Below are 19,510 nucleotides of genomic sequence, written 5' to 3'. Positions count from 1 at the left end.
TCTCACAGTTCGTGGGTTCAAGCCCTATGTCGGGCTTTGTGCTGATAGCTAGCCCAGAGCCTGGAGCCTGTCTTCAGATTCTGTCTCTCCCCCTCTCTCTGTGCCTCCCCTGCTTGCACTGTCTCTCTCAGAAAATAAATAGCAAACATTAAAATTTTTTTAAAGATGGAATTTCTTATAGATAAAGGATGGTAAACCGAAAGACAGTAAAAAGAAATAGAGAGAGGCATTAGAAAGGGCCTCAAAGTGACAAACTAGAGAGGAGATAATCACACGAAAAAGCACTTAAGTGAAGACCTGTGTGGTAAAAGGAATTCATAGAAGAGTAAGAAAGAAACGTAGGCTGGAGTCTCGGTCTTGGAATGATGGGTATGTCTTACAGAAGAAGAGGGAAAGAGAAAGTTAATAAATAAATAGAGGACCACCTAGTAATATTTCCACTTGTGGTTTTGATTTCAAGCCTTCCCAACCTCTTGGACATCCATAGCTTCCAAAGTGAACACAGCCAGTTTTCCTTGCTGCTCATCTGGCAAAAATCATTATTTTCCTTGGTCAAATTATTTTTAGAAAGACTGTGTAATTCCAGGGAGATTGAGTAATCGTGTTTTCCTTGTCTTTCCTTCTCCTTTTCATTCTGTGCCTTCCTCTGCATCTTTTCTCTTTCTCTTTTCTTACTGACACTTTCTGGGATCTATGGGCAAATCAGGACATCAGCTTATGATTTAGTAGGCAGGGAAGTTATCTATCTTCCTATCTATCTTAGATCTATCAGAGATCTAAGACTCTAGAGAAATGAGTACTGTATGGAGTTCTTTTCCTTCTTGGGGTTAATAATTGGTATGACACAGGCATATGTAGAGCGGGGGACTCTCTGAAATTAATAATTTTTGGTTTTGAACACAGCTGCCAGGGTTTGGAGGTGTCTCCTTATTGTGTGTCAAAGACTTTGACGTTCAGGAGAGCCCAGCCTAACACGGATGTGCAGCTTGGAGGAAAGAGCAATCTTTCTTGGAAGTTTTCCAATTTTAAACACTGGAGGTATCAGTTCTGTAACAAATCCCAAAGGGAAGTTTATGTTTATCAATGTAAGAAGCCAGTGCAGCATAAACAAAAGACTCACAAAGGAGAAAGGAAACTGACTCAGAAGAAGCAACACCCTTAGCAATAAAATTAGAGCTACTTACGCTTTTTCCAGAAATGCATCTCTGGACATGTTTTGGGCCAGCAGGTTTGTTGCCAAACTGAAAACCTCATTTGTCCATTCCTGAAAGATGTAAATCACACTTGCATTAGCTTAAATACTGTACAGTCACTAGACACATGTTTCAAGCTAGGCTACCAGGAAGACAAATTAGTTCAATTTGTATGCCTAAGGGATTTTCTTTTCTTTTTCTTTTTTCTTTTCTTTCCTTTTTTTTTTTTTTTTTTTGGTAAAAATGGCATAATTAAGTTCAAATCCCTGAGTAACTGCTCTTTTCTAAGTAAATATTCTTCACACACAAACAAAATTTTGTCTGCTTTTAAAAACCCTTACTGATAGGGAACTGGTATGTTGCCTTTCAGTAACCAAGCACTTTTTACTAGTTTCCTAGCACTGTAAAGAGAGAAAGAGTTATTGAAGAGTTTAAGACACAGTCAAGTATATTTTCAACATACCTGCAAATGTAATCTTCCTACTTTGCTACTTAAGCCAGAGCAGCTATACCAGGGAACTTTAAAATGTTAGTTATAGTCATAGAAGTTCTTATAATCAGTTGCAGTCACAAAGTCATATGGTATACCATACTCTCCCCGGCAATTCTGGCAGTCCCTCACTACTTCCCTAATCCAACCCCTACCTCACACTATTCACCAGTGATCTCATTTGGCTTCCAAGAAAATGGAAAAGAGTAAATCTATCTATCTATCTATCTATCTATCTATCTATCTATCTATCTATCTATCTATCTAAAAAGGTGATGTTCCATTCTGGGTGATAATTTTGAAAACAGAATTAACATTGTGCTTCCACCCCCACCCCCAAAAAAATCTTTAAGAGAAGAAGACCTGAGAGCTCAGAAACCATGTTTTTTTAGTTCAACAGCTTTTCCATCTGGTTTTTTCTACTGGTGTTTCATTGGTCTTCTGTATTTTGCTTTCTGACTTAAGGCATTGATAATACACCATCATGTAATACAGTAACATTTTAGATAGGACTTGGGGTAGAGAGTGGTGGAGAAGGATGAGGGAATTCTAAGTAAAGAAAACTGTCTGGGAGAAGAACCAGAGGCAAGCACATGGGGTAAGACAGAGAGAGAATGGTGAGTAGTCTCATAGGAATTGGAAAAAATAAGGGTAGTTCCAATGAAAAAAGGAGAGTTGGGGGCAGAGTATGGAGAGCATTTAATGACTGTCAATGTATCTGAGAGAATTTAGTAAGAATGCCAAACCATAGAAGGCCTTTTTTAGGGTGAGGGAGGAGGAGAGCCGAGGCTGGATTGTGTGTTAGGGGGATTATCTATTGGCCATGTGGAGAAAGGAGTTGAGGCTGAGAAACCAAAAAGAAGGAACTCATTTAGGAAGCTGTCCCAGTTTAGGGGGTAATATTGGAGGCCTTGAACTCTATACACTATTGGTGGAAGACTTGGAAGATGCCGCCCAGAGTAACTGTGAGGGAAGCAAAATAGCTGACCACCAAACTTCATGTATAAGCAAAGCAGCACTGGTATAACACTTTAACAGCTGTAAAGCAAATTTATTCAGATTTGATCATTTTAAACTAAGAGTAATTACCTACTGGCCCTGGTTTTTACAATACGCTTCTGGTATAATATTTTCTGAGCTAAAGGTCAGACTTTAGATATTTCTACCTCCATGGCAACTTTATGCATCAGTGAAAGTATCTGTAATTGAGGGCAATGTACCATATCGTATGTTTACTAGGGGCCCATTCCATACCAGAAATAGGTACAGTGAAGGCATTAAGAACAGTTAAGGAAACTTAACTGGGTCTGACCTTTTAGGTTGAAAGATAAGGTCTCTATTATATCCGGCACAGTAGAAATACAATGTCAGCTACATATGTAACTTAAAATTTTCTATTTGCCACATTAAAAATTTTAGAAACAAAGAGGTGAAGCTAATTTTAAATAATTTTTTTAATGTTTATTTATTTTTGAGAGAGAGAGACAGAGTGGGAGTGAGAAAGGAGCAGAGAGAGAGGGAGACACAGAATCCGAAGCAGGCTCTAGCCTCTGAGCTGTCAGCACAGAGCCCAATGTGGGGCTCAAACCCATGACTACAAGATCATGACTTGAGCTGAGGTTGGATACCTAACTAACTGAGCCACCCCAATAAAATATTATTTTAGCTAATATTTCAAAAATATTAATCATGTAATCAACATGAAATTTAGCTATTTTATATTTTTTAAAAAAGTGTTTATTTTGAGAGAGACAGAGAAAATGTGAGCAGTGGAGCAGCAGAGAGAGATGGAGAAAGAGAACCCCAAGCAGGCTCCAAGCTCAGTGTGGAGGCAGACACGGGTCTTGATCTCATGAGCTTGAGATAATGACCTGAGCTGAAATCAAGAGTTGGACGCTTAACTGACTGAGCTTCCATGGTGTCCCCTGCATTCTTTTTGTGTACTTGGTCTTTGAAGTGAGGTATGGGTTTTATACTTATAGCCCATCTCAATTTACATTGACAACCTTCCAAGTATTCAAGCCACAGGTAGTGCATGCCTGAGGCTGTGGCTGTAGCCTTTGATCAGTGCCTGTCTTCTAGATCCTTATTTTTTTAAATGGGTCTTTTATAGAGCCAGCCAAAGCATAGCATCATCACCCTCACTACACAGCCATGGTTAGCTAATTCAGAAAGTAAAACATAACTTATTTTCATCACATTCTGAGAATGTGAAGATCTAAATTTCTAAGTGTGGATTTCCTAAAATTCATTGGCTTCTTGCAGCTCTTTGAGATATTCAAAAGATCTGACCCAGACTAAACCAAAGATTCAGGGACTAAAACAGTCATCAAGGGAACTTTAAAATAACCCAACTTTTGGTTGGGTATTCTATCATCCTGAGCTAAAACAGCATGTATCTTACTTTGGATTCCCCAGAAGCACACCCTGAGACAAGCATCTGTGAAGAATGGGTTTATTACAGAGTTCCATGGCAACTTTATAGGGGATTGAGCATTACTGGGAAGGGAAAAAGGTAGAAGGGTGTGATGCCAAGGAAACTCAGGCAGATGGTAACTTTGGCCTTCTCCATCCTGAAGTAGACCACACATCAAAGCTGAGTTTTTTATGACAAGCATGGGAGCTGGAATGTGGCAGTCCCTGTGTGTGTTACTCTTGGTTAAGGGCTGCTGGAGGGGATGGAAATCCCCAGGTACTTCTGCTTTCTTTGATAGTAGGCAAAGGGGGTTCTAGCATTCAGAAGGAGAAGCCAACAAAGAGGCAAGGGTGCTGGCTGTTGGAAGTGAAAACCATTGAGGAATTGTGTGTGAAAATGGAAAGGGATTGGAATGGATGTGGACAGAGCACTGCTAGGGTTGGCTATGGCAGGATAACATATTTCAGGACTATTAGGTACCAGAAGTACCTACATTGTGTAAATAGAGGATGTGTAAGCAAAGCCTTGAGGGAATTGATTCCCGTATGTTCAGTGCTTCTGAAACTTGAATGCAATATAGAAATCTCTGAGGGTCTTGCTGAAATGCAGATATTCTTTAGAATAACCAAAGAGCTCTCACAGCTGTACTAAGAACAGCCTGGCTAAAAAGGTGTGGCCAGAGTCGTTGAAAGCAGCCTTGGCTCATCCTGAGATTACAGCATATGCTTTGCTGCAGCATAGACAGATCCCACCCTAGCAGTGTTCTTGTAAATCCAACACTGGGCCCTGGTGAGTTTGGCATTGGAAGGACAGCTTCTAATTTTAATCTGGAGTGTTTGTTTTTCCACTTTCATAGACAACGTTCTGATGACTGCCCCTAAGCTTGGCCCGACTTCTACTATTTCAACCCTGAAGGTTCTTAAATGACATTTTCTGTCCTATGATCCATCTTTTCTCACAACGGGGAACAACAGAGATCTGCACTAGAGAGAATAGATCTGAAGGTCAACTTCCCTGGGATTTCATCTGGAGTTTAAACGCATGTGTTTGTGTCTTAACATCTGCAAGGCTGTTTCTGCAATTCACTCTCCCCTTGGAGGTTCTGGTGCACTCACGAGAGTGCCAGTCTTGACACCATTGTGGATACCAAGTTTCCCTGCCAGGTCACAAAGTTAATGCATTGCATTTCTAAAGCCATTCGGTTCTGCCATTCTTGGCACAGGATTTAGGTGTTTGCTTAATGCTGCCAACGATTGTTTCACAATTGTCCATTACTCTAGAGGTATTGTTTGAGTGTTTACTATGCACTGACCTAGGTCCCTTGCAATAATACCTTCATTAGTTCTTAAAACAATTCTCTAGGAGGTAGGTACTCTTATTAGCCTCATTTTACAGAGGAGGATTCAATGTTACAAAGCACTTTTAAAGCCTATTTGTGTTCTCAGAGTTAATAAAAGTCACAGTTTGGGATTAGATCACTGGTTTCTTGGGCTCCAAACCCTGTACTCTCAGATACTGTGCTCTGCCATTTTGTTCTAGAAAATTTTAAGGTGGCTGATACAGTTTAACAAGATAAAAAAGACAAGTAAATCCACTTAATTGTATTCCATATAAAACAGTGACTCAGTACTGACTAGGGGCTAGTCACTGGTCTAGGTGTTTGGCAAATAATTAACTCACTGAATCCTCACAAGTACTCTATGAGATAAATTCTGTTATTACCATCCCATTTGTGTAAATGAGAAAGCTAAGGTGATCAATAATTGGCATAAGGTCACGCAGCTCATTATAGGCATGCCTGAGATTTGAACTCAGGACATTTACCACTGGAATCTGTATACCTTACCACTGTACTATGATGATGAAGCAACCTATGGAGTTTATGAAGTAAACACCTTATCAACATGCTATAATGATGAAATTAGAGGAGAAAAGATAAGATGGAGAGACGGGTGAGGTCAGTCACAAAGTGAAGGTCTACAGTCTTGGAACATTGATAGAAGTAGGTCACAAAAATTATGCTCACACTTGCTTTAACCCATGAAAAGACAGATCCGATCACAACATGCTCAACCCTTGCCCTAGATGCAAATACTATTCATGGAGCAGTTCAACCATAATGACTAGTTCTGAGAACAGAGAGAAATTTCTCCCTTTGGCATTCACACTCTTAACTTCTTGGCCTAACTTGTCACTGCAAGGGGCATACAGACAAAGACAGAGTGTTCTGGAAGAAATAGAATTCTTGCAGATGTTTCTCCTCCCATTGTTTTGAGTCATGTTATCTTTAAAACTTTAATGTATTTGTTCTAAGCTTTTTTAAAATCATGTTATGCATTTTTCGTACACATAAAAATATAGAAAATAGTTTAAGTAACACAGATCAAAATGTAACAGATGTTAACACTGTGCATTATTTACTTCAGTACTTTTTAAAAATATATCCTTAGGATTTTGCAGTACAGATTAATTCTATGCTGTGCTTCTCTCTAATTTCATTCTTCTTCCTTTCTCGAAGACCAGGTTCTATCTTGATATCTAGATGTCAATATCACATTTATTTTCATATGGTTAGATAAATCAGGGTTCAGCAAACTAAGGCCTGATGGCTAAAGCCAGCTTGTCACCTGTGTTTGTAAATAAAGTTTTATTGGAATACAGCCAGGCTTGTTCATTTATATATTGTCTACGACGGCTTTCAGGCTACAATGGCAAAATTGAGCAGTTGTAAGAGAGTTTGAAAAGGGCAAAATATTTACTATCTGGCCCTGTACAGAAAAAAGTTTGCTAGTCTCTGGTATGGACTCCTGTACTCTTGAATATTTAAAATGTTAAATAAATCATATCATACTGTATATATCTTTGGCCAGTGACTATTTGCAATCAATATTATATCTTTAAATGTATCCTTGCTTTTGCATGTGGATCTAGTTACTAATTTTACCTATGATACTATTCCACTATAGGAATGTATAATTTATTGATCTATTATTTTATTGATGAACATTTATGGTTTTTTCCTTGATAAAGTCTTGCTTGTACAAACCTATTTCCTATTGCTTTAAGCCACATCTGGGAGTTCTCTATCAACATAGAATATTGTATATATTCAATGTCGTGAATTCCTAGAATCCATGTATCTTCATCAGTACCAGATGCTGATATTTGCTCACCAAAGTGGTAAAGACACTATGTTCCTATTGGCAGCGTAGGAGTGCCTGCCTTTTACCAAATGCTCAAAAAATGTGCTATTCTTAGACTTTTAGGAAATGTTGACAAATCTGATGGATGCAATGTGGGATCTAGCAGTGGTCTTAACAGACATCCCCGATTTACCAGGATATTTGAGCATCATTTTATATGTGTTGGGGCTGTTCTACTTTATTTTTCTGCAAATTTTCTGTTAACATTCTTGTTTTTAAAGTTTTATTAATAAATAAATAAAGAGGGAGAGAGAGAAAGAGAGAGAGAGAGAGAGAGAGAGAGAACAAGGGAGAGGCAGAGAGAGAGAGAATCCCAAGCAGCCTCAGCACTCTAGTGCACAGCCCGACATGGGGCTCGATCTCATGAATCATTAGATCATGGCCTGAGCTGAAATCAAGAGTTGGATTCAACTGGCTGAGCCACCCAAGTGCCTCCCTGTTAACATTCTTAACCCATCTTTCTTTTAGAGTATTTGTGCTTATTGTCTTTAAAAAAGTGGAGAAGTTTTGTTTGTGGCTTGAACTCAAGCACAGGCCAGTGGTCACTATCAGTCTTCTTGAGAGAAACAAAGTGCCACACCGTGGCTGCGTGTTGTAAATGGCACCCAGGGCATTGAGGCATGCAAGGCATCCACCCTGGCAATGGCTGTGACCTGACACCAAACAGCTGGAGTTACAGAGAAAAGGCAGAATGTAATGTAAACTTTGCCCTCTAAAATGAGTCTTCATGCAGTGAGTTCTTTGGGAAAGAAAAAATATTCTAAAAGAAATACTGAATCCATATAAAAATTATGAGTCAATGGTTATCCTAATAAAGTAAAAGGAGTGACAAATGATAATAATCTGAAAGCAAGTGCTTCTAAAGGGCTTGATTTGGACACCTCAATCTCTCAATCTATTGTATTTAATCAAGTTTTAAAAGGTTTCTGGAATGAAAAATACTTTATACAAGATATTTTAATATTTTTGAGACATACGAACATCCTAATCATTTTAAATAGCTGTCCATTGATTTTTCATTTTTTGGCAAACCCCTACTGCCATCACTGATAACAGTATCATTCCCATTACCTCTGTTCATAGGCAGGTAACAGTTTGGGATTGGAGTAAGAAGGGACATTGTGCAGCTCATTCAGAATTGCACTGCCTGGCTGAGCACATTTCTCTCACTTACTGGCATGCATCAGAATTCATCTCACTGAGCATTTGTCTTAATGGTACAGTAAAGAATGTCTTCATGGCAAAAGATGGTCAATGAGTTACAAAGACTTTCATTAAAAGCAAAAAGGACTGTTGGAGAAGTCACTGCATTAAATGATACTGCATAGGGCATTTAGAATTTCAGTAAAATTTCTGGTAGTTTCTCTTTTTTAGGTGACAGTGAAGGTCTTATGCTTTATAGTTAAAATGTTCATTTCATATTCAGAGAGAAATAAAATATGGCTACCAAAATAAGACAAAAGACAGGGAGCATATTAGGACTCAGTAATATCACTATTGGGACACTAAGAAATTATTTTACTCAAATGATGTAGTATCAAGGAAAGGTGCATAACTACTTTCAAAAGACTATGTGATTCAAATGCCATTAAGCTACAATTAACAGAAGCACAATTCAAGCTAGCTTAGGAAATAGGAGAATTTATCGAGGACACTGGGGTTTCCTGCAATTGAAGGAAAAATTGGGCAAATTGCAGCAAAAAAAAAAAATATATATATATATATATAATACAAGACATCAGGAATCTGGGGCTTAAATGCCAAGGAGATTGTCTTTATTGCTTTTCCATTGCTCTCTCCTTCTGGTGGCATTATTTTTTCTACTGATAGCTTTGTTCCCACGGCCACCAACTGCATCAAAAGTTATGGCACATAGTCCCACCAGAGTTAGTCTGATGACCTCACTTCCAGTATGAAAAATCCTGGCAAAGGTCTCTGATTGGTCTACCTCTAGAACAGTTTAGTCGGGTAAGAACCCAGCTGTATCCATGACGCCAAATCATTGGATCTGGGGAAGAAGCATGGGCCAGAGAAAAGAGAATGAGAACACATAGATCCATTCATAGGAGTACTGCGGAAAAGCAGGTGGATGCAAAGGATGTGTGTCGTTTATAGCTTGTGTGGGATTTCATAGTTCTGCGTCCCATTCTTTTTATAAAATAGGCAATAAATCCACACTTTTGACTTGAATTGACTTCATGAATGAATGAAATGTGTCAAGGAAAGAGAATTGAACCCATGCTTTATCATTAATGCTTTTTGAAATTAAGTTTTATGTCTTTTTCTTCGTTATGAGTATTCAATCACTATTTTTAGCTATAGCATTTGGAATAATTGCTTTACATATTTCCTATTGTAATTTGAACAATGCTACAACAGGTTGTAAGAACTGAGTACTGTGTCCAACAATGGGCTCGGGAGGCTCTCCGTTTAATAAAGTACAGAAGCTTTAGTTTTAGGGCTTAGGGCATCTACCTTGGCTTCATAGACACGCTTTATGTTTGCTTTATGGTCTTGGCTGTATTCTGAAGAACTGTTTCCCAATGATCTTTTTCCAGATAAGTGAAACACTGCTGTAGTCCATGGTACCCTCATGTCCTAGGGAAGAGTTGACACACTTGAAAGTGGAGTGTGCAAGATGTAAATACGCAAGGAACCATATTTTGAGAGGTAACAGGTGTTGCATGTCACTAGTCTTCTTTTGATACCTGTTGACATTCCCCCTGCCCAATGGGAAAAGTTTAATGTGGTGAAATCAAGTTAAAATGAATGCTAACTTGGTGGGCATGGTGGAGGGCACTTGTTGGGATGAGCACTGGGTGTTATATGGAAACCAACTTGACAACAAACTATTTAAGAAAAATAAATAACTAAAATGAATGTTAAGAGAGTTCTTCAAAGGGAAAAAGAATAAAGCCTCTCAGAAGAGCAGCATCCATGGCTCAGTGTGGAAGAAAAGAGAAAGCTACTTGGTTTGGCAACGTTCTCCCGATGATAGGTTTTCAGCTATACCATTGCAAATCCCAGGTGTATTTTGAGCTTCAGCTAAGGGACGCTCTCCTCCCCATTCAGCTAGTTTACTGAGTCATTGCTCATCTGTATAATAAAGAAATTGTTGGTCAAGTGCCTTCATATGAAACCCCTAAAGCTTCCTTTCCATGGCTTTCATGTCAACCCTCCATATTCTTGAAATGGTTCTTTCCAAAGCCTCATGTCACTATTATGAAAACACTTGCTATTATTTCTTGTAAGCCTAGCAGTATTGACGCTAATTATTACTTTGGTTTGAACCCACTGGAGTGCTGTGTACTATAGAGAGCAAATGTATGTAAGCACGGTCTGTAATTATAACTGATACCATTGTTTATTTGTTAAGAAAGTAATTCCATTTGAGGAGATCAAGTGAAAATTTTTTAAAGAAAAAGATAATCTAGCTCATTTCTTTGGTAAGATGTATATCAAGCAGAATAAAAGGAACAATCATAATTTCTTGGGAGTAGCATAGTGTGGCTTTACCCATTAAATCAAATCTGACAAAATTAAAATTGCGTTCCTTGAAATATGATTAGTAAGCTACACACAGGTACTTCCTCATTAAGTTATAACAACCTATGGAATTTTGCTAAAATATAATTTTCTCATTTGGAAAGCAATTTGTTTCAAACTTTGTAATTATAGTCCCACAGCTTTATTTTAAATCTTTTGATGAGCTGGATTTTTCCCCTTTAAATGCAGAGGTATTTGGCCCCTGATTAGGATTCTAACTGTCAGCCCTTCCTATACTGGGAAAACTACTCTTTGCCTGTGGTTATAGTTGCCTGATCTTTGGTTATTTTCTGAATGCAATGCCTTAGACTGCTCGGCCATCCTGACATTTTTTTTTGGTCATTTTCTAACTACCTCTGGAAGGGTGAATCTTGAATACAACTTGTGTTTGTCCTCTAATTTAACATTAAAATCCTATTATTAGTTTATGTAAGCATTCTTACTGACTCTTATATTATTGATGCTTCTGCCTGTTTATTTAAATATAAACTTTACTGGATTTCAGACCTCACTCTGCCACTCTCTAGCTGTGGGGCCCACTGCTCAGTACCGCCCAATATCCATGTTCTCCTCTCCCCACTGAAACCTGACATTATTTAGGCCAGCAATATATCATAACTGAAGAATCTACATCTCCAGCAGCAAATGTGGCAACAGGACACATGAGGGACCACATGTTAGCAGAAGTCTGGGAAAATGTGGTTTCTTCTGTGGAGGCTCATTTCTTTTTGCTGTTGGGAACACACATGCAAAAAGGAGGAAGTCATAGGTCTTACTTCATAGGCTGTTGTGGCAATTAACGGACATAATGTATATTAAATGTTTAGAACAGTGACAGCCTCAACACATGCTTAGTAAATGGTATTCATATAAACATTTATTATTTATTGGGACACCTGGGTGGCTCAGTAGGTTAAACATTCGACTTTGGCTCAGGTCATGATCTCAGGGTTTGGGACTCTGAGCCCCACATCAGGCTCTGTGCTGACAGCTTAGAGCATGGAGCCTGCTTCAGATTCTGTTCTCCCACTCTCTCTGTTTCTTCCTGACTCATGCTCTGTCTGTCTGTCTGTCTCTCTCAAAAATAAACTTTAAAAAACTAAAAGTTTATTATTTATCAAAGAAACATATTCACAGGCTTTAAAAAAAAATGTCCAGAGGGGTTATAACAAAAAGCAATGATTGCTTGTGATACTCTTACCCTAGTTTTGCTTCTTGACAGCTATTTTCACTTCTATTCTTAAAATTCTGGGAGTTAATTCCATATTTCTAAATGAGATATTTGTGCTGCTTTCTCTTGATTGACTGATTTTAGAATGTAACTATCAATATCCACCTCAGTTCTGCTGTCCTGTCTTCTTTCCTCCTTCTTCCTGATAGAATTCTGTTACCACCGTCCTTTCTCCTGGTTGTCACTTCTACAACATTAGCAACATGATTTAAACCATTTCTTAATCTACCAGTTAAAGACAGCATCATGTGACTTCTGTGTTTATGAGAAGAGAACATTTACCTGCCAATACTTTTACCTTCAACTTCTGTTAGCTTAAATTTACTTGTAAAATAATCAAAGTTGAAATGTTTTTATCCATTCATAATTGACTTCAATTATTTGCATATAAATTGATTCTACAAGTCTAAAACCGATAAAATAAAATTTACATGATTACAAAAATGCAAATATAATTTTCTGCAAGGTCATGTATTAGACTCTGAATATCTTTCTTGTTACAGTCTCAACACCATGAACCACATGGCTTTCAAAAGACAGTCTCTTCAGCAAATGGTGCTGGGAAAATGAGATGGCAACATGCAAAAGAATGAAACTACACTACTTTCTTACACTATACATTAAAATAAATTCAAATTGGATGAAAGACCTAAATGTGAGGCAAGAAACCATTGAAATTCTAGAAGAGAACACATGCAGCAACCTCTTTGACCTCAGCTACAGCAACTTCTTGCTAGACACATTGCCAGAGGTAAGGGGGACAAAAAGCAAAAATGAACTATATAGACCTCATCAAGATAAAAAGGTTCTGCACAGTGAAGGTAACAATCAATAAAACTAAAAGGTAGTTTAGTTAGTCTTTAGTAAAAGACTACCTTTTAGTTTTATGATTTATTTAGAATGAGAAAGATATTTGCAAATGACATATCTGATAAAGAGTTAGTATCCACAATCTAAAAAGAAGTTATCAAACTCAACACCCGAAAAATAAATAATCCAGTTAAGAAACAGGCAGAAGACACGAACAGACATTTTTACAAAGATGACATCCAGATGGTAAACAGACACAGGAAAAGACACTCAACATCAGTTATCATCAGGGAAATACAAATCAAAAGGGAATATTCCCAATACCAAAATAACATACATCCTTTTTGAACTGCTCCTTCAGCTGTTGAAAATTCTGCATGCTTTTAGCATTGCTTATATTTGGATAATACTTTTCTTATGCATTTATTTCTCCTTTTACTTTTATTTTCTTTTTGGGGAAAAGAAACTTAAGCCTTTTTCATTTATCTAATATCTTCTAGCTTCCTACTCATATTGCCTAAACCTAGTCTATTCCTATGTGTGCTATTTAATCTTCAAGACAGTACCTGTTCTTAGCTCTTATGTATTTTTTTGTACTATGTCTTTCATATTTTCCTTTCTTCTGTTTTCTCATTTTCTACTGCACTCTTCAGGTTGATTACATCTGTATCTCTTCTCTCTCTCTCTCTCTCTCTCTCTCTCTGTGTGTGTGTGTGTGTGTGTTAGTAATCTCTATATGTAATGTAGGGTTCAAACTCATGATCTCGAGATCCAGAGTTCCACACTCTTCCCACTGAGCCATCCTGAAGCCCCTTTTATTTTCTCTCTGAGCTTTGTCTTTTTGTCTTTCATGTTTCCTTGTCTGTTTTCTGCCTTCACTAGTTTTTGCTTGGTTCCACACTCTGGGAGATTTCCTTCATATCTTCTCACAACAGTTGTATAGTATTTTTATTGACTTTTATTTCATTATCTTATCTTTTGAGTTCCCCAAAAAACCGACTTTACTTTTGTTTCCTATTTTTCATAGCATCTTGTTATCTTAAGAATATAATATATTCAAAATTCTTTCTGAAGATAGTTTTTGTTTTAATATTTTAATTTAATTATTTGTTCCTTGAATTATTCCTGTATCTTCTATCATAATTTCTTATTTTGTTCATCTTGGCCTCCTTCATCATTCAATATTGTAGGCTTTCTCAGTAGCCTGTGGATATTTTGTTGTTAGTTCACATCTTAGACTGGGGACAATAGAGGAGCCAACTGGGAGCTCTAAGTACCTGAGATTTACCAGCTTGTAGACTTCTCTTTTGGTTGAGCATGTGGGTGCCAGCTACTATGGTGTGGTATCCATAAATTTTAGAAAGAAGAACTTTACTCTAGATGCTTGACTCCAAAGCTGGCTACAACAATTCTTCTCTTTCTTTTTAATACTTTAATGTTTATTTATTTTTGAGAGAGAAAGTGAGAGACAGAGCATGAGTGGGGGAGGGGCCAAGAGAGGGAGACACAGAATCTGAAGCAGGCCTCAGGCTCTGAGGTGTCAGCACAGAGCCTGATGCGGGGCTCAAACTCCTGAACTGAGAGATCAGAACCTGAGCCAAAGTTGTATGCTCACCTGACTCAGACATTCAGGTGCCTTATGATTCTTTTCTATAATTTGTTCACTTCCACAGAAAAAAAAAATTCTCAGCTTTTTGGTCTGGGAAATCATTGGTTATCAATTATTCAATATGCAGAGCAAGAGGAGGATGTGGAGGGGCTGATGGTTTCATCCACATTCCTTTAGTTCCTCACCCTTCTTTCCACCCCTAAGTCTTGCTCCATGTTCTGCAGGGCTGGTAGTTCTCAAGTGTGGGGCCCATCTCCACTGCTTCTGAGCAGACCAGTGACCTCGCTGGCTACAGTTTTCTATGGAACGTAGACTGTGCAGAATTCTCTCCAATCTTTTTCATAGACATTCTCTTCTCCATTTTCCTCTGCACACTTACTGAAATATGGCATCTCGTTGTGCCCTATCTCATTCTCTTCATCACTGCATACTTATGTTCCTTATCATCATTTTTACAGTATCTCAAGAGAGATAGCACATCACACCTGTGCTTATTCTGCTGTTTTGGACTAATAACGATTTTGGATTTTATGTCTAAAATTTCTGATTTTCCCTCCCTAATTGGCTCTCCATCTCAATTAATGCAATTCCAGAAAACTTGACATCATCTTTTGCTCCCTCTTCTCTCATGCCATGTGTGCAATCCATTAGCATATATATGTATATATATATATATACACGTATGCATACATATACATATGCATATATATATTTATATATATGGCTTTACACTCAAAGTATATCTAGAACCCAGCCATTTCTCACCACTCTACCCCAAGTACTCTGTTCTTCCTGTTTCTGCTTCTGCACCCCTACTATGGCTTTTCAACAGAGCAGCCAGGGCAATCCTGTTAAAATATATTATGCTAAATTAATCCCTTGCTCAAAATAATGCAATACTTAACTGTGTCACTGGAAATAAAGCTATATTCTTACAGTGGCCACTATTTGGGTCACCTGTCGCCCCCTCCCCCAATCCCTCTGACTCATCTCTCGCTGCTCTCCCTCTTCCTCATCCCATGCCGGGTACACACCTGTCTCAGAGTCTGCTGTCCTCCATGAGACTAGTTGACCCACTTCATCATCTTCAATTTTCTTCAGTAGTCATCACCTCACGGTGACCTTATCTGACCAATTTATTTAAAATTGGTCTCTGCTTCCAGCATTTTCTATTCCCCTTCCTTACTTTATTTCTCTCCGGCAACAGGTGCCGTCTTATTTATTGTGTTTATTGTTCACCTACCCCCACCTTTATGGAAACTTCATGAAGACAATGATTTTTGTCTATTTAGCTTATCCCTGGCACTCAGTATCTTGCCTGGTACAGAGTAGGCAATTGGGTATCAGTTGAGTGAATGAATATTATCATTTGGCAATAGGAAAATCATTGACAAAGTATTAAAAAAAACCGTTATTTTTAGGGACAGCTTGCCCATTGAGAGCACTTAATGCATTAGCAATGTAAAAATGACAGCTGACATTAAGGCAGTAGGTGATGCAGATCAACCTGCCACTCTCATAGGATGCCAGGTGTTTTCCCCCAGTAATTATACATGGAAGCCAATTTTTTTTTTAGAGCTCTTCTCTCTTTCAAAAATATTATGGTTTTGTTTGTCTGTTTGTCTTAATCTGTGTGCCTGCTTCAAGGCAATCCACACAAATAGACAATTGGGGCTTACTCACTTTCGAGGCTCAGAAGACAGGGAGGCGTAAAAACAAGGGGGAAGCAGCTAACTTCTGTGTTACAGGGTGTTAGGAAGGAAAGGGGAGGCACTGCTGCCTAAGCAGTTTTCTGTCTTTCTTTTCTGGAGAAAAGTGTGTTTGTGCTAACCACAGCTCATACTCTGAAATCACAAACATTTCTGTGTCTTAGGGTATATATTTTCCCTTCAGTTTGGCTATCATTCCTTTATGTGGAGTGGAGCTCGTGAACACTGCCTGGTTCAAAAGAAGCTCTTGCTTAAAGAATGCAAAAAAGACACCCAGGAGATGGAGGGCAGGGTGCTTTCATCCACAATCACTGAAATAGCAACTGCTGGTTCTTATCTGGGTATAAGGAAGAGATTAATGTCCAAGTTGCCTGTTCCCCCTCTTTTTATTATGAATGTCTCTCTTTTGACTTTTGAACTTTTAAACTTTTTTACAGACATTCCACATGTGACTTTTTCACAATTTGAAAATTTAAGATGTGCATCTTTCATCTGCTCCTCATTCATCCAAAATAAAAATGTAAAGTGTGGACTGAATCTCATTTGCCAACAAAGTATATCCACGACTACAAAATCCGAAGACTAATAATGCATCATATTGACTTGGTAAGAACTTGGCCCTTATTACAGTTGGGTAGGGGAATATCTGAAAATGACATAGGCATGTTTGACTAGCATGAAGAAGTCAGGAATAGCAATGAATGAAGATCTCATAAAACACAACAATCCAGAAGGGTAACTGTTTACATTTGTAAATGACAATCGTTTTAATAACACTGCTAAAAACAATAGATAATACCTCATTCTATTTTTCTTAATCATTTTTGTTTAAAGAAAATCAGACTATACCCATTGCTCACTCAACATAAATTGGTCTCTAGTTCAAAAAGGAAATGGAATAAATGACACATTTTGTACAGAATATGTTAATGTTTTAAAATTCTTATCTCAATCTATATGTTCCAGAATAAAAAGTGTATATATAAGAAACTCATGTCTCTTGAGGTCAATTTTAAATATATTGTTAATTTAGAGGAATGTCTAAGAGAATCCCCAATTTTTAATGAATTAAGTTCTAGATCAGGAACAGTTAGCGGTGGTCCTGACAGGTCCCTTCACTGCTTCCTCCGTCTCTTCTATTTTCCAATTTCATTTTGTAGACTATAATTTCTTTTTCTTAAAAAAAAAAAAAAGGGCCCCTTCTTTGTGACACCTTCTCTCATTCCCTTCACTGAAGAGGCCTCAAGTGTTTGGCCATTCAAAGCCATCATGATAACTGTTAGGCAGGGGACAGTGATAGGAACAATGACTCTCTGAGTAGGAACAAAGCAGAGTTTGAGAAAGATGAACAAGATAAAAGCCATTGTAATTAGTGTCATCCCTTTCTCCCACTGAGAACTTTGGCAAACCATGGAGACAAGATCCATGCCGGGAAGAAGGGGCCTGGAGCAACTAGCTAATGCGTCTCAATTTCTTCAACTCTAAAAAATGAGAAGATCAGACAGAGTACACGATGTTCAAAGTCTCTATGGCTTAAAATTTTTCATGATCTATCAGTTGTTTACAAGGGTTCAAAATCCCCTTCTTCCCTTTCCCTCTCTTCCTCTTTCTTTTCTTTTTCCCCAAACACACACATATTGAACACCTACTACACACTATGCTAGATCTTGGGAACACAGAAATGACTAAGCCATTGTTTCTGACTTTAAGTAGTTCACAAATCTAAGGTAGGGTGTCAGACCTACTGATAGATAATTACAGTGTGATAAATGACAAAGAAAATATGCATGGAGCTCATCAAAGAGCAGAGGAGGAAACTCCATTATTCATGAAAATCATGGGATGGAGGGGGGAGATGGATGAGCTCTATTTAAATTGAGTCCCTAAGGAGGCTTCAAAGTTCTCCTAGTGGACACAATGGAGAAGGGAAGTCTAGCAAGGCACACAATTCTGCAGGCATCAAGCTTAAAATTATAAAGACAGTAGTTAGGAACTACTTGAGCAGAATGGTACAAGTGTCCAAGCGGTGAGTTATCAGCACCTGAGAGCAGAGGCTATATTTGTTTTTTCACTAATCAATCTACAGCATCCACTGCTTGCTACATGCTAGACCTTCATTAAATATTTGTTCACTAAATGAATGAATGGATGAATGAATAAATGAAATAGGCAGGAAATTTATTTTTTTAGGTAATAAGCAATGTGAAAGATTTTAACAGGTGCCTGGGTGGCTCAGTTGGTTAAGCACCTGACTTGATTTTGGCTCAGGTCGTGATCTCATTGTTTGTGAGACTGAGAACTGAACTGGGCTCTGTGCTGATGGAACAGATGGGATTCTCTCTCTCTCTCCCTCTCTCTCTGCCCCTCCCCAGAACTCTCTCTCCCTCTTCTCTCAAAATAAATAAACTTAAAAAAAGATTTCTGGCATGATCAAGTTTAGGATATTTTAAAAAGATCATCCTTATGCATATGGACATGTATAGTTGGAGAGCAAAAAGAGGGTTCTAGGAAAGGAGATAGAAGGTGCTTACAGATGAGAAGGCTCAAGAATTTGAACAACATAGCAAGGGGAGGAGGAAGAAAGAAAAAGATGTGAGAGCCAGTTAGAAAATTTGGAGAACCTGCAGGTTATTTGGATGGGGGGCAGGCATCTGGTATGGGTGAAGATAAGGAAAATTTCCAGGGAATCCCAGGTCATATCCTCAAAATGAGTGAACTAGATTCTCTATGAAATTCATAGCTGCAGAGGTTCCCTAAAATATCTAAAATAACAACCATTCAAGGCTGATATTCAGTTAGAGAGCATATTTCTGGAGAGCTCATTATTTTTTAGTTTCAAAATGCAATAATTTTACATACAGACATCCTCAATTAAACATTTTTTTCATATATGAATTACTATTTGAAATACCAATTACCAGCTTGGTAAAGTGCCATTATCTATCAAAGCTGAACATAAGAAGATCTGTGATCAGCAATACATATCTCACAGAAAGACAAATTTGTAACAACACTATTTGTAATAATAGCCCTAAACTGGAAACTGAATGTCTATCAACTGTAGAATAGATAAATAAATTATGGTATACTTTTTAGGAAAGAGAATGAACTAAACTATAATCACATGAAAAAAATATAGAAGGATTTCAAAAATCTAATGTTGAATAATAGAAGTCAGACCAGAAAGAAAACATGTTTCCAGATTCCACTTACAGAGATTTTAAAAATAGGTAAAACTCACCAGTAAAGTTGGAGGTCAAACTAGGTGTGTGTTAGTACAGTAGACACTGCAGTGTTTATGAT

The 19,510-nt window shown here is 37.9% G+C and overlaps 1 protein-coding gene across 1 annotated transcript in view; it reads right to left on the bottom strand.

Annotated features, from left to right (window-relative positions):
• PLCB1 (phospholipase C beta 1) overlaps positions 1-19,510 on the bottom strand; it is a 679,751-nt gene that overhangs the window by 211,387 nt on the left and 448,854 nt on the right. Inside the window, exon 5 of the mRNA XM_039224551.1 lies at positions 1,185-1,264. Coding sequence (XP_039080482.1) covers positions 1,185-1,264 — 80 coding nt within the window. The remainder of the gene's footprint in view (positions 1-1,184; positions 1,265-19,510) is intronic.

This window comes from Hyaena hyaena, unplaced genomic scaffold, assembly GCF_003009895.1.
Source record: "Hyaena hyaena isolate Hyena2069 unplaced genomic scaffold, ASM300989v1 scaffold_16, whole genome shotgun sequence".
NCBI lineage: Eukaryota > Metazoa > Chordata > Mammalia > Carnivora > Hyaenidae > Hyaena > Hyaena hyaena.
The sequence above is the reverse complement of the archived record's forward strand: the minus strand, read 5'-3'. Positions and strand labels throughout refer to the sequence as shown.